A 15387-nucleotide genomic window follows, 5' to 3' on the forward strand; every position below is an offset into this window, starting at 1 on the left:
GTAATCACCAACCTCTGTGTCATTAGTGAATGTGAAAAAGGGTGAGGTGCGGGAAATTGCTAAAGAACTGAAGCTTACAGGGATAACCACAGCTACGACAAAGGCAGTGATTCAGAAAGATACAGCTGTGTAAGTGTTTGATGAGGAGGTGTTAGAGAATTTTCCAGTAAGTAAACTTGAGATGCAGCTACAAATGGAACAAATGAAATTAGAGAGATTTAAAGAGGAGATAGCAGAAAGGGAAAGAGATAAAGAGAGGCAATCTGGAGTAAAACAGAGGGAATTTGAGCTAGCGAAGGAGAGGTGAAGGCTCGAGAAGCAAGCTGGTTCAAAGAAATTGGTTATACTGTTATTGCTGGTCATTCCATTTAATGAGGCAGATGTTGATAGACACTTCCAGCATTTTGAGAAGGTTACTCAGAGTTCATCGTGGCCGAAAGAGGGCTGGTTTGTGTCCTTTTACAAAGCGTATTTAAAGGTAAAGCACAACAAGTTTATATGCCCTGTACTAGTGAACAGGCAGCTGATTATGATACAGTGAAGCAGGCTATACTTAAAGCTTATGAATTCGTTCCAAAAGCTTATAGACAGAGATTTAAGAGTCTGAAGAAACATGCGAACCAGAGTTAAGTGGAATTTGCCTATGACAAATCTGTGTGTTCTGAGCGATGGTGCACATCTAAAACTGTGAATCAAGATTGTGACAACTTAAAGGAGCAGCTTTTGGTTGTGGAATTTAAAAGTTGCGTCCCTAATGGCATAGAGAAATATTTGAATGGCGAGGACCCTGCCATGTTGCCAGAGTCTGCTAAAGTAGCAGATGAGTATGATCTAACTCATAAGAGTAAGTTTACTCTGAGTAAAATTTTACAAAGAAGTCACATGGATGGTCTGGGTAAACCAGAAACTAAATCATAAGCTAGTGATAAAGGTAAGGATGAAGGGAAGCAGGTGAAAGAAAAACATTTTGGTCCTATTTGTCACTATTGTAGGAGAACTGGTCAATTTATGGTGAACAAATTCCATCTGAAAGAGAAAGAAAAGCAGGCAGTCCAGATGCCTGTGTTCAACACTTTGAAATACCCATAAACCCACAGGGTTCGGGACATTCAAAGGAAGCTCTGTCAATGTCTGACAGAGTTAGAAATGGATTCAATCCTTTCATGTCAGATGGATTTTTTTCCGTGAATGAAGGGTCCATCCAAGTACCAGTAAAAAATCTTAATGATACTGGGGCTTCTCAGTCACTTATGTAAGACAATGTTCGAGAGTTTAGTGATGAGACTGACATTGGTGAAGTAAATTTCATACAAGGTATTGAAGGCAACCTGACACCTGTACCTCTGCACAAAGTAGTTTTAAAGTCAGAGATAGTTTCAGGATCTGCTAAAATCAGACTACGACCCAGTTTACTGGTGCTGGGTGTTTCTTTATTGTTAGGGAATGACCTAGCAGGTGGAAAGGTTGCTCCTGCAGTGAAGCTGACAACTAAGCCAATCACTGATGATAGAAAGATGGATTCTAACATCTATCCCTCTTGTGCAGTAACTCGAGCTATGGCCAAAAAGGCTGCCAAGGCAAATGGTTTAATGCAGCATGGGTCTGCTACCCAGGACAGCTCAAATCGTGATGCAGATTCTGGTGATTCCTCAGGAACTTTCCTATCTTTCTTGTTTGATCAAGTTCCTTGTTGTGAGTCTGTCCATAAAGACTTGTCATTGTCTAGGAAGGAGATTATAGCGGAGCAGAGCAGAGAGCTTGAGGTTGCCACCTTGAGAGAGAACGCTGTCCCAGATAACAAGATTGAGAAGGTGCCAGTAGGGTTTTATTTTAAGAGTGAAGTTTTAAAGAGGAAGCGGAGACCATCTGAGACTCCGGCAAATGACGACTGGGCAGTTGTTCACCAAGTAGTCGTTCCTGAGCTTTATAGGAATGAAATTTTAACTTTGGCTCATAGTATGCCCTCAGGTGACCATCTATGTGTGAAAGAAACTATGAAAAAATTTACAAAACACTTTTTGTGGCCTGGTTTGAGGAAGGATGTGGCAACATTTTGCCGAACTTGTCACACTTGTCAGGTTGTGGGTAAACCTAATCAAGTCAACTCAATGACCCCATTGCAACCTATTCCTGCATTTGGTGAACTGTTTTCTAAAATTATTGTAGATTGTGTTGGTCCATTTCCATAAACTAAAGCTGGCCATCAATATTTTCTGATGATCATGCGTACAGCATTTAGGTTTCCAGAAGCAATACGTCTTGGATAATACAAAAGCTAAAACTGTGATGAAAGCTGTCAAAGTTCTCTGCTTTATTTGGTTTGCCTACAGAAATCTAGTCTGATCAAGGAAATAATTTCATGTCTGGATTATTCCAGCAGTTAGTTTATAAACTGAGAGCCAAGCAGGTTACATTGTCTGCGTACCACCCAGAATTATAAGGAGCCTTAGAAATGTTCCATTCTCCCCTCAAATCCATGATTAGGATGTTCTGTGTTGGAAATGAGAAGGATTGGGATGAGGGAGTTCATTTGCTTTTGTTTGCAGTGATGGAGTCAGTGCAGGAGTTCCTAGGCTTTGGCCCTTTTAAACTTGTGTTTGGGCACAGAGTCAGGGGACCTTTGGCATTGTTAAAAGAACAGTAGGTTAACAAAGAACTACATACTAATTTACTGGATTATGTCTTAAAATTTAAGGAGATATTGCAAAAAGCTTGCAGGTTAGCAAGGGAAAGTTTAAAATCTGCTCAGGAAAGAATGAAATCTTGGTATGGAAAGGAAGCTAGACCGAGGTCATTTCTGCTGGAAGGTAAGGTGTTGGTTCTTTTCCCGGTACAAACGAACCCATTACAAGCTAAATTTCATGGTCCTTACGAGATCATATCTAAAGTTAATAATGTGGACTATATGGTAAAAACACCAGATCGACGAAGGCCAACACTGCTTCTTCAGGACCCAAAACATCGACTGTACCTCTTGCTAGATGCTGCCTGGCCTGCTGCGTTCACCAGCAACTTTTATGTGTGTAGCCTCACATGATGTAGATGTTGGAAATGCCAAACCCATAAAGCAACATACATATCGAATGAATGTGGAAAAATGTACACTGGCCGAACAAGAAATCAAGTATATGTTAGAAAATGATATTATTAGACCTTCTACTTCAGATTGGAGTTCAACTTGTGTCATGGTGCCTGAAGCAGATGGAAGTATTCAGTTTTGTAATGATTACAGAAAGGTGAATGCTGTATCAAAGACTGATGCGTAACCAATCCCTAGGGTAGATGATTATGTGGATAAAGTTGGAAAAACTAAGTTTTTTTACAAAGGTTCATCTGTTAAAAGTGTATTGGTGTGTTCCACTGACGGATAAAGGTAAAGAAACTTCTGCATTTGTGACGCCGTCTGGGTTATATGGATACAATGATCTGCCATTTGCGATGAAGAATGCTCCAGGAACGTTCCAGAGAATGGTTAATTCTGTAATTTGAGGGTTAAAACATGCAGATGCCTATATTGATGATGTAGTCGCAGGGAATGACACTTGGGAAGAACATATACCTGCAGTGGAAAAGCTGTTTGAAAGGCTATCACAAGCCACCCTAACTGTTAATCTAGCTAAAGGTGAATTTGGCCATGCCACTGTGACCTGTCTTGGTTACGTTGTGGGTCAAGGCAGGTGGGCTCCTGTTCAGGCAAAAGATCAAGCAATTTTGGAGGTTCCCACTCCAACTGGTAAAAAAGCTCTCACAAGATTCTTGGGAATGGTAGGATATTACAGTAAGTTCTGTAAGATCTTTGCCGAGATTGCCCTTCCATTGACTAACCTCCTGAAGAAAGGTGAAAATTTTATTTGGAAACATACTTGTCAGGAAGCATTTGATAAATTGAAATCTTTCCTATGTCACCAAACTGTGCTCAGTTCACCTGACTTTGAAATGCCATTTTCCCTAGCTGTGGTTGTCTGTGACGGGGTTGCAGGAGCAGTGTTACTACAAAGGTATAATTACGATGATGTTGACCATCCTGTGGCTTATTTTTCCATGAAATTTAATGGGCATCAAAGAAATTATTCAACCATAGAAAAGGAATATTATCTCTTATGTTAGCTCTGCAACATTTTGATGTGTATGTTGGCGCAACTCAGAAACCACTCATGGTTCACACCGATCATAACCCATTGGTATTTTTGAATAAGCTGAAAAATTAAAATAGATGGTTGATAAATTGGAGTTTGATCTTACACGAATATGATCTCTTAATAACTCACATTAATGGGAAAGATAATGTAATTGCCGACTGTCTGTCCAGATGTTCAACTTGCTATGTAATATTTTTGAGTGGAATTTTGATATTTGTATACACTCCGGCTATATGTTTTATTAGTACTGTATGATAACTGTATATGTGTGGTGCATTTTGTAAATTTTATACGTTTGTGATTTTTTGAAAAATTGTAGTTAAAATTTTACTCTCGATAGAACAAAATTTTCTGTGTTTTTAGGGGAAGGTGTTACCTGTCTTGTGAGCATCATGTAATTATCTTATGAGCATTATGTCATTATCTCGCGATGGGAATGATGTAATTGTCTCATGATAGCGGGGTGATGTGATGTCACGTGATGACAGATTCCATCCACATAAAAGGGAAATCGCAGTTGGTTGCGTAGCTGTTGTTTTGGTTGGGGTGTCACAGTCGGTGGTTGCGCAATCGCAGAAGGAGAGAGAGAGAGAGAAGAATTTCCAGCTTCGTGCGAACCTGCAGAATTGGGTAGAAATCAATGGCGCTCTGTGTGTCTCGCAGAGATTGATGTGAATTGTGGCACACAGTTTTGGTTAACCCCTGCATGGTCTCGGGTGTTGTGTCATGACCACTTTTGGCGAAAGGTCAGTTACTTTGAGAAAACTCGCTCTTCATTGTATCTTCGGAAAAAGACATTTCTTGGCTGTAAACTGCGTCAGCAGTGTCGTATTTTCTCCATCGCTAGTTTGGGAAGCCTGTCCTCTCATTTGTTTCATAAATCACTTGGACTGTTTGAACTACCACATTAAGACTGTGCTTAAGTGAGATCTGTTAAGAATTGTCTTTAAGTTTGACTGCTTGATAACTATAGACACATAACACCATTAACTCCCATTTAAGTTAGTCGTTTGTTGACTTTCCTATGTTTTGATTAGAGCTTAATAAATTTTGTTGTTTATTTCTAAAAACCTGACTCAATTGCATATCTATTGCTGCTGATATGTAACACGGTGAATCCCGTAACTTCACATGACTAAGAATAATATCGAGGGGAAAATTAGGAGGGTGCGATGTGGATCTGGAAGGTAAAGTTAAGGAAAATACCAAGAAATTCTGCGGAGGTTAGCTGAAAATTTGGAGTGGTATGCTCAAATCCTACTACTGTCTTTAAGGTGTTTGCACTTTCTCCCCATGACCGCAGTGAGTTTCAACTGGGTTTTCCAGTTTCCTGCCTCATTGCAAAAAACCCTTAGTGTTAGTAAGTTGTGGGCATGTTACCTTCGCACTGGAAGCTGATCTAAATGATCTAAATAGGACCTGAGGGGCAATTCTTTTACCCATAGTGTGGTGAGTGTGCCAGAGAAAGTGGGTTCAGCAGGTACAATGTTATCATTGAAGGGGCACCTGGATAAATGCATGGAAAGGCAGGGTTAGAACGGATGAAGTTGACTGCAGGAAATTGGGATTATCCAGCTGGGCATAGTGGTCATCACAAACTCATTGGGCAAATAGTCTCTATCTTGCTGTATTAAATGATGGGCTGAATGGCCTGCATTGTGTACATCTTTCTGTCTTCAATGACATACCATCGGTCCTTGTGTCATACCCTAGGTCCCTGCATGTGGCCTCATAAAGAGAGACACCATCACTTCCAGGGAGGGGATTCTGAGGAATGTATGAGTTGAGGTTCAAAATGTCTTCCCCAACGTCCATACGTCGCCTGTAGCTATGTCATTTTCATCTCTGACCCTTACAGCCTTTAAATCTCTGGGAACCCTTCCTTCCTCTACACTTGTCCCCATCTCTTTGACTCCCCATCACTGCAATGCAAAACAAGCTTTTTGCTTTCACTTTCCTCTGGATCTCCTGTACCTCACACTGATCCTCACCGGTGCAAAGCCTGTTCTCAGGACATAGGACACCCATGCTGGTGGGTGTCCATCTCTGAGCTCAGAAGAATATTAGATCACATCCCTTCCTTTCCACTGCTGAGAATCACCCTGAGTGAAATGTGCCTGGTGTGAGGCAGGCTGACTGAGCACAGGTTCTGTGTTTTACAGTACAATGTTACGGTCAGGGAGACGTCCATGAGAAGATTGTGAAGGAGTTGAAAATCTGCCAGTATGAAGGGCCAGGGGTTCCCTGTGTTCTGTTTGTGTACAAAGTGTCTCATGAAAATCAGGATCTTCGAGATGCCCTGCAGTGGGTCACAGGTAAATACACTCATCTTCTGTCAATCTGTAACTCTACCGAATCAAACCTTACCCTGGAACCCTCTCGTCTTTTGTTTCCTTTTCTGGACCGCTGCCTCTTAAACTCCCTTTGAGGCATAGTAATTATTGTGCGGGACCCTGTGTTTCTTTCCATTGCAATGGAAGGCACTTGCATTGTTTTACCAGGTTTTACCTCTACAGGTCACAAGAGTTTTCATTGTGATGGGAGATTGTTGCATAGCAAGCACCCACAAACAGCAGAGAAGCAATCAACGGGGATCCTGTTGCAAAATTATCTGGGTCATGGTGGGTTCCCTTGCCTCTGTCCAAAATGATGTTTGTGGATCTTTCTCTACACCTGAGGAGAGCTGATCTTTGGGCTGAAAGTCCCAGACAAGACAGGAGTGGAGGTGGGATGACTGATTTGTACACAAGCAGCATTACCCCTACACCACTCAGACAGAAAGACAGACAGACAGACAGACAGACACACACACACACACACACACACACACACACACACACACACACACACACCAGTAATGTGGTGTCAACCCAGATGGAAGGTGCTGACCCCAGGTATGATGCACCCTGTGGGTTCCTGCAGTGGGTGGGACACGCACCACTGCCACAGCGTTATTCTGTGTTTCATTCTGTTACTCTGTGTTTCAGGAGGCGGGACAGTGCGGAAGGAAGACATTTGCACTGTGATTCTGTTGCAGAAATCTGGAGATTTTGGAGTAAACAAGATGATGACTGATCCAGGGTTATTCCATGAGGAAACCAATGTTTTTCAGATATTTTGGACAGAAGCGAGTGTTACGTGGCAAAGTGCTGATGAAGGCCACACTGTGATTCAGACCATCAGACAGAGTCTCATCAACAAGACAAAATCCAGAGGAGGGTCCTGTCCCGGTGGGTAAAACCTGCCTCTCCCCGTCCACACGTCATGTTTCACTGTAAACTTCCCATATGGAACGTATGTGTCTGGGGTGGGAGTGATGGGAAACTATCAGAACTGTACCCCAGTCAACTAGTAACCGCTCTGGGCTGGAGGTTATGGGAGGGAGGGAGGGTCAGAACAGAAATTCCCCATCGGTTCTAAGGGAACATCAGCACCAATTCCCAGGTTGCAAGTTTCTGACTAATGTGTGTGTTGTGCACTAGGGTCGAGCAAGGATCCACAGGGCAGTGAGACGCCCTCATTGTGCAGTGAGCAACCAGATCATTTGACATCTTCAACCTGCACGCAAGTAAAGAACGAAGAGAGCTCAGAGAAGCTTCAGTGTAACGGTGAGAAGCAAGGATTGGGGCACGACTCATGGCATATCAAGGGTGTAGATGTATTGTGTCCCCCTTGTGTACAGAGCCTGGGTGGTTTAGGAACCTTGGCTGACGAGAGTGATTGAAGTTCCAGTCAAGAGTAGAGGTAAGTATACATTGTGTTCACAAACAGGAGTCCCGAAGAAGGGTCTCATTCTGAAGCATCGGCTGTACTCTTTTCCATTGATGCTGCCCGGCCTGCTGAGTCCCTCCATCGTTTTGTACATCAGACATTGTTTTTAATTTGTGAACAAGATAACCTCATGATGCCTATAAAAATATCAAGAATATACTTGAGGTAAATCTGGAGGGCAAAGCGAGAGTGTGAAATGGATCTGACTGATAAGATGTCATGGTCCGTTCCGTGGCCTCCAGACTCCGGGTCTTCCAGCTATCCCTTGTTTCAGTTGGGCTTAATCATAGGTACTGATGCTTGTCTTGAGGCTGGGAATATAAGCGGCCCTGGGATCAAGTATGGTTGCTGGTTCGTCTCAGCATCCCGTCCTCGCCGCCATGGGTAAGTCGTTTGCCATTACCCTGCGGTTGGATCTGTCCCTTCCTGTCCTTGCCGCCATTGGATAAGCCAGGCCATCTTTGCCATTACCCTCAGGCTGGGCTGCTCCCTTCCCTTTCCCTTTCTTCTGAAGCCTTGCCTGCAACCTGTCTCTGCAGCCTTACCATGCAACCTGTGTCTGGAACCTTTTGCCCTGCAACCTTGTCAAGTTTACCCACCAGAGTGAGACCGGAGCCTTGACTTGTCAAGATAAGGAACTGTCTATTGTTGAGTTATAACTGTTTCTGTATCCATGCCTTCGCTAGGTAGGTCCGGTCGTTGCAGTATTTCCTTTGTCTTGCCCAGGAGTCTCTCGTTCTGTCCTGTAGCCTCGGATAGTCCTGTCTCCCAGGACCACGTCATGACTTCGCCTAGTTTCGAAGTCCGAGTCCCAGTCAAGACCCAGGTTCTGGGTTCTTGTCCAGTCTCTGGCTCGGAGTCCGAACCCTAACCTCGTCATGTCCTCGCCTCAAAGCGCCCAAGCCATGAGGAACCCAATCCACGTCCAGTCCTGTAGCCACGTCATGTCCTTGCCTAGTTCTGGGGTCCGAGCCCGAGTCAAGACCCCGGCTCTGGGTCCGTGTTCAGTCTCCGGCTAGGAGTCGAAGCCAAGGCTCCTAGTTCCCAGTTCCTGGTCCTGGACCTGCTTGCCTCGCCAATGTCCTAGCCCAAGTCTATGTTTTTGTCCTAGCTCTCCAGACAAGTCCTGTTCCTAGTACTTCAGTGTCTGTGTCTTGCATTTGGGTCTGCTCCCAGAGCCCCCATTGTGACATAGGATTAAGAAAAATTCTAGGATGTTCTATAGCTCAGTAAGGATTTAAAGGATGATTAGTTAGAGAGCAGATCCTGTTGGGGATCAGCAGGCTTCCTATAACTTGAGGGGGCAGATAGATTGAAATTATAAGAAATATTTCTCCTCGATGATTGCTGAATTGATTTACTGAAAATCACAATTGCTCAAGAGTTGAGGGAACCAGGAGAAGACAAATTGGAAAACATTCATATTCCCAGGGAGAAGGTATTTTCAGCCTTACAGTGCATTTTAGTGGATAAATCCCCAGGGCCTTACGAAGTGCTTCCTGGAACTCAATAGGAAGATACAAAGGAAACAGTGGAGGCCCTTATGGAGATATTTGCTTCATTGTTTCTCACTGTGAAATGATGCCACTGAAGAATGGAATGAGGTCATTGTTGTTCCGCAGTTTAAGAACGATAGAAGTGATAAGCCAAGAAATGACAGACCAGTGAACCTGACGTCAGTTGTGGGGAAGTTAGTGGTGGGCAATCAGAGGGATAGAATGTCCCAGTATTCGGGTAAACAGAGACTGATTAGGAGGTTTTTGCATGGTGTTGTGAGTGCAAAATGGTGCAGTTGAACCTCTTTAGAGATGTTTGTAGAATGACCCAAATTGTAGATGCGGCTCAGGCTGGGAATGTAGTCCATTTAGCAGAACCAACAATAAGACCTCGCATGGTAGGCTGGTCTAGTGGGAAACGTTGTATAAAATCCTGCAGAGACAGTTCGGTTGATGCAAAAAATATGAGGGATATTTGGTGAAGAAAAATATGGAAGGACATAGTTCAATTAGGTCATGTGACAGTGAATCCTTTAATGCCAAATGACTAAGAAAACAATCAAAAGTGAAATTCTGAGGGCAAAGAGAGAGAGTGAGTGAGATGGGTCTGACAGAAAAGGTAAAAGAAAATCCCAAGAGATTTTGCAGCCATATCAGGAGTAAAAGTGTGGTTACTAAGCGAGTAGATACGTCTTCACCTGCAGGACATGGCTGAGATTTTTAATGAATATTTCCCCTTTTTCTCTGAGGAGATGATCATTATTACTCAAGGGGATTAAGTAGAGATGTTTTTGAAACTGCTCACATTTCCAGAAAGGATGATATTTGCAACTTTACAGTGTATTGGTGGATAAATACCCAGGGCCAGAGCGAGTGCTTCCTTGAAATTTGTGGGTGGTGAGAGGAGAAATTGTGGAGTCTGTTGCTGAGATTATTGCCTCATCTTTTGCCACCAGAGAAGTTGCAGAAGACTGGAAGGAAGCTCATGTTTGGTTGTTTGAGAAGAGCATGAAGGTCATGCCCGGGAATGACACACCAGTCAGTGTGAAATCAGTAGTGGGGAAGTTACCTACGGGAGTTCTGAGGGACAGGGTGTACCAGCATTTGACTGGACGAAGTCAGATTAAATAGAGTCAGCACAGCTTTGCTCAAGAAAAGCTTTGCTTGTGGAACAGCAATCAAGCAATTTGAAGAGATGACTGAAAACGTAGATATTAGGGCACGTCAGTGGACGTAGTTTATTTGTAGTTCAGCAAGGCCTTCGGCAAGGTCTTGCAAGGTAGGGTAAACTGGATGGTTAGGAATCCAGTCAAGATTGGTGGATTCAAAATTGGTTTGGAGGACGAAAGCAGAGGGAGGTGGTTGAAGGTTGTGTTTCGGAATGGAGGCTGCTGATGAGCTGTGTTCTGCAGGGATCAGTGTTGGGTTTCCTTCATTACTATTTTGAGAAATGATTCGAATGCCAGTGCACAAGGCTTGATCAGTGGATCTGTGGTTGACACAGAATTAAATGGTACTAATTATAGTGAAGAAGGGTGTTGTGGAATACAGAATGGAGGAGAAAATAAAATCATCGAGGCAAGATAAGGTGCATGGTAACAGTCTTTTCCCCAGGACAGAGGAGTACACAATTAGAGTCTCTGGGTTAAAGGTGAGGGGAGAGAGTTATAAAGGGCAGTGGAGAGTATGTGAAACTATAATGGTTATTAATCTAATATGGATTTATTGAGTATGCCAGCAAGGAAATTAATCTCAGGGTTTTATATGGTGATATATATGTACTTTGATAATAATTGTACTTTGGTCTTTGGTCTTTTCCATAGGGGAAGTGGTTGAGGCAAGTACAAGAGTATCCTTTCAGAAACACTTGGATAGGTACATGGAGGGGGTGGGACTTGGAGAAATACAGTTGTAATGCAGACAATTTGGACAATCTGGATGGTCACCATGGCCAGTGAGGAGTGGTTGGGCCAAGGGGCCTGTATTCTGCTGTATTGTCTAATGTCTCGATGGGCTGAAGGGCATCCATAGGGCACATCCTGCAGTCTCCCGATGACAGGTCCCTGTAGATTGGACATGGCTCTGTATCTATGGACCCAATGCTTCCAGTGATGGTATTCTGTGCGTTGTGAGAGTCAGAGAGCTTAATATCTCACGCAGGTCAATAACTCACCCTGTCGGTGTGTCTGTTTTCCCATGCCCTCCGTTCCCTACACAGATCCCAATCCTTGAGCCCAACTGGACCAACACTCCAGTATCTGTGACCCCTCCCCATCACACTGACCCACTCTGAAACCTACACTCCTTGTCATCTCCACGGTCTCCACTGTCTCCAACACTCCTCCCCGCCTCTGTAAACTACCCCACTTAACCTGCTGCTTTCACATCCCTTGAGAATTCACATATGCTGACAGATTGACAGTGAAGCAGAGCCCATTCTCATGCTGATGCGTGTCCAACTCTGAGCTCGGAGGAACATTAAATCTATCCCCTTTCCTGCTGTTACTAGGAATCACCTTGAGTGAAGTGCACTGGTGTGAGGAAGACTGAGTGAGCACAGGTTCTGTGTTTTACAGTGCAATGTTACGGTCGAGGAGCCATCCATAAAGAGATTGTGAAGGAGCTGAATATCAACGAGTGTGAAGGGCCAAGGATTCCCTGTGTCCTGTTTGTCTACAATGTGTCTCGTGAAATTGAGGGTTTTCGAAATGCCCTGCAGTGGATCACAGGTAGATACCCTTGTCCTCTCCACAGGTGAATGTCATGAAGTCAGTTCGCTTCCGTGGTATCCCCTTCCCATTGGAGACTTCTGCTGACTGCTGGCTCTTCCCTTCCTCTGAGGTACAATAATTATGAATTTGTGTCATCCTAAGATTTGGTTCACAGTAGGAGAGTGGCTCTGCATTGATGTAGCACCTTCCTTATCCTTGCCATGTCCTGTGCTGCCCTGCCACTTAAGCTCACAGTAGTTATCATTGTGATGGGGATGTATAATGGTGCAGAGCAAGCTCCCACAAACAGCTGTGAGGTAATGGACTGTGGATCCTGGTGTAACATTGTCCAGGACACGGGTCGGTTCCCTTCCTCTGTGTGTAAGGTGTTTGGAACTTTCTGTGCCCCTGAGTGGGGAGGGCATTCCTGCAATGGAAGTCCCAGTGGAAAAATGATGCTACTGTTAGTGCTGTACCTCCTGTGGGGAGATGAATGCCAATAGTGGGATGGGAGGGCTGTCTTGTACATAGTCAGCATCAAGTGGACACACACAGGGACAGGAAGGTGGGCACAGCCCCAGGTGGAAGGTGCTGAGCTCAGGGCTGATGTACCCAGTGGGTGGGACACACACCCATACCATAGCAGCACCCAGACACCCTGTTACTCTGTGTTGCAGGAGGCAGAAGAGTGCGGAAGGAAGACATTTGTGCCGTGATTCTGTTGCAGAAATCCCTAGATGTGGGAGAGGGGAAGATAAGGACCGATGCAAGATTATTCCACGAAGGAACTGCAGTTCATCGAGTACTTTGGAGAGAAACCAGCGATATTCTCAAAAGGACGAAAGCTGACTGCCAGTGTCCAAATACGATTCGGGCCATCAGACAGAGTCTCAGTGACAGAACCAGATCCAGAGAACATTCCTCCTCCGGTGGGTAAAACCTGTCTCTCCCTGTCATGCCTCACGTTTTACTGTAACCTTCCTATATGGAATGTGAGGGATGTGATTAATGTGGGTCTTAGGTGGGAAAATGATGGAACCAACTGTAGTCGGTCCGGCAGTGACTGCTGCGGGAGGGAGTGAGGGAGGTAGGTCCATGGTACGAAAAGTCTTTGGGTCCGGAGGTCGATTTAGCAACAATTCCGAGCTTACAGGCTTCTGACTGATGTGTCTGCTTTCCAGTAGGGCAGGGCGGCAATCTGCCGGGCGACGAGACTTCGATGGAGATTGAAAAATTGGATTGTTCGATTTCTTCAGGATGCAACCAAAGGAAGAGAAGCAGGAATTCAGAGAAGAGTAATGGTGAGAATGTAGGCTTGTAAACATGCGTTTGAGGTAGGAGCTGAGAAATAGCAACTCTGCAGAGGCAGTATGTTCCTGTCGAAGTGCAGGGTAAACCTGTCAAGACAAGAGATATTCAAGCTTTGGTCAAGAAAACTATGGAAGGACAAGGTGCAATTAGGTTATTTCCCAGTCAATCCCTTCACATCTAATGACTAAGAATACTATCAAGAGGGAGATCAGGAGGGCAAAGAGAGAGGGTGTGAGATGGATCTAGAAGATAAGGCTAAGGAAAATCTCAAGAAGTTCTGTAGTGATTAGCATAAACTTTACAGTAGCAGCCATGTGTGTTCAACTCCCACCACTGCCCTTAAGGAGTTTGTGCTTTCTCCCCGTGTCTGCAGTAGGTTTCCACTGAGTATTCCAGTTTCTGCTTTTTGCAAAGATTAGTGTCCGTAAGCTGATGGCATGCTATGTTGGCAGTGGAATTATAGTGACACGTACGGGCTGCCCCCAGCTCATCCGTGTGAGGAAAACGAGCATTTCACTGAATGTTTCAATGACTCAGTGTAGATGTAATAAATAAACAGATCTTTAATCTGGCCTGTCACTATTTTAAGATTAAAATGATAACTAAGGAGAAATAGCTCACTTTAGAAACTCAGAAGGTCTGCTTATGTCCTGAGCCGCAGGAACATGTTGGGAGAAAATAACATTTAGCATGCTGACATTCATTAGTTGGGCATTGAGTACGGAACTAGAGCATTATGTTGCCATTGAATATGTCATTGGTGAGGCTGCAATTCGAACATAGTGTAGAGTTTTGGACAAACTTTTATAGGAAAGGTGTGGTTAAATTGGAAATTGGTCAGAGAATTGCAAGACTGTTACCAGTGCTGAGTAATAGGGAGGGTTTTTCCAGTCTCGGTCATTATTCCTTGTAATGCAGGAGGTGGTGATGATATAGAAACATATAAAATCATGGCGTGGCAAGGACAAGTTGGATGCTAACTGTCTTTCCCACACATCAGGAGAGTCCAAAACTTGGGGCATTTGCTTAGGGTGAAGTGGAAAGGTCTAAATAGGACCTGAGGGGCAATTATTTCACCCATACGGTGGTGAGTATATAGACCGAGCTGCCAGAGAAAGTGGGTGCAGCAGGTACATTGGTATTGAGGGATAGATGCATGGAAAGGTATGGTTAGAACGGAAAAGGTTGACTGCAAGAAATTGGGTTTACCTAGCTGGGCATATTAGTCACCGCAGACTCATTGGGCAAATAACCTCTTTACTGGTGTACTAAACGATTAGCTGAATATCCTCATTCTACACCTCCATCGGTCTCCAATTACATGCTCTATGGCAGATGTGTCTAGGGTGGGCATGATGGGAAACTGTCAGAACTGTATCCCAGTCAGTCGGTGACACACCAGGATGGGGGCGTGGGAGGGAGGAAGGGTCAGCTGTAAATCCCCATCGGTTCTAAGGTAACCCCAACACCAACTCCCAGGTTACAGGTTACTGATTGATGTGTGTATCGTGCCCTAGGGTCGAGCGAGGATCCAGAGGGCAGTGAGACTCCCTCATTGTGCACTGAGCAACCAGATCATTTGACATCTTCAACTGGCACACAAGAGAAGGACAAAAAGAGCTCAGAGAAGCTTCAGTGTAACGGTGAGAAGCAAGGATTGGGGCACGACTCATGACATATCAAGGGTGTAGATGTATTAAGTTCCTCTTGTGTACACAGCCGGGATGGTCTGGGAGCCCTGGCTGATGACAGAGATTGAAGTTCCAGTCAAGAGGAGAAGCAAGCATGCATTGTGTTCACAAACAGGAGTTCCGAAGAAGGGTCTCAGTCCGAAGCATTGGCTTTACTCTTTTCCATTGATGCTGCCCGGCCAGCTGAGTTCCTCCATCATTTGGTACATTGTACATTGTTTTTAATTTGGGAACAATTTAACCTCATGATGACTATGAAAATATGAAG

The 15387-nt window shown here is 44.3% G+C and overlaps 1 protein-coding gene across 5 annotated transcripts in view; it reads left to right on the plus strand.

Annotated features, from left to right (window-relative positions):
* Positions 1–15387, plus strand: part of LOC140201643 (uncharacterized) — a 40245-nt gene that overhangs the window by 14492 nt on the left and 10366 nt on the right. For 4 of the 5 annotated variants that reach the window (XM_072266073.1, XM_072266078.1, XM_072266077.1 and 1 more), the window contains 7 exons: positions 6302–6454; positions 7127–7369; positions 7622–7747; positions 11983–12135; positions 12795–13046; positions 13299–13418; positions 14946–15071. In XM_072266073.1, the coding sequence (XP_072122174.1) occupies positions 6302–6454; positions 7127–7369; positions 7622–7747; positions 11983–12135; positions 12795–13046; positions 13299–13418; positions 14946–15071 (1173 nt within the window). The remainder of the gene's footprint in view (positions 1–6301; positions 6455–7126; positions 7370–7621; positions 7748–11982; positions 12136–12794; positions 13047–13298; positions 13419–14945; positions 15072–15387) is intronic. The other variant, XM_072266076.1, reaches the window with a different exon arrangement.

Source organism: Mobula birostris, chromosome 8, assembly GCF_030028105.1.
Source record: "Mobula birostris isolate sMobBir1 chromosome 8, sMobBir1.hap1, whole genome shotgun sequence".
Taxonomy (NCBI): Eukaryota; Metazoa; Chordata; class Chondrichthyes; order Myliobatiformes; family Myliobatidae; genus Mobula; species Mobula birostris.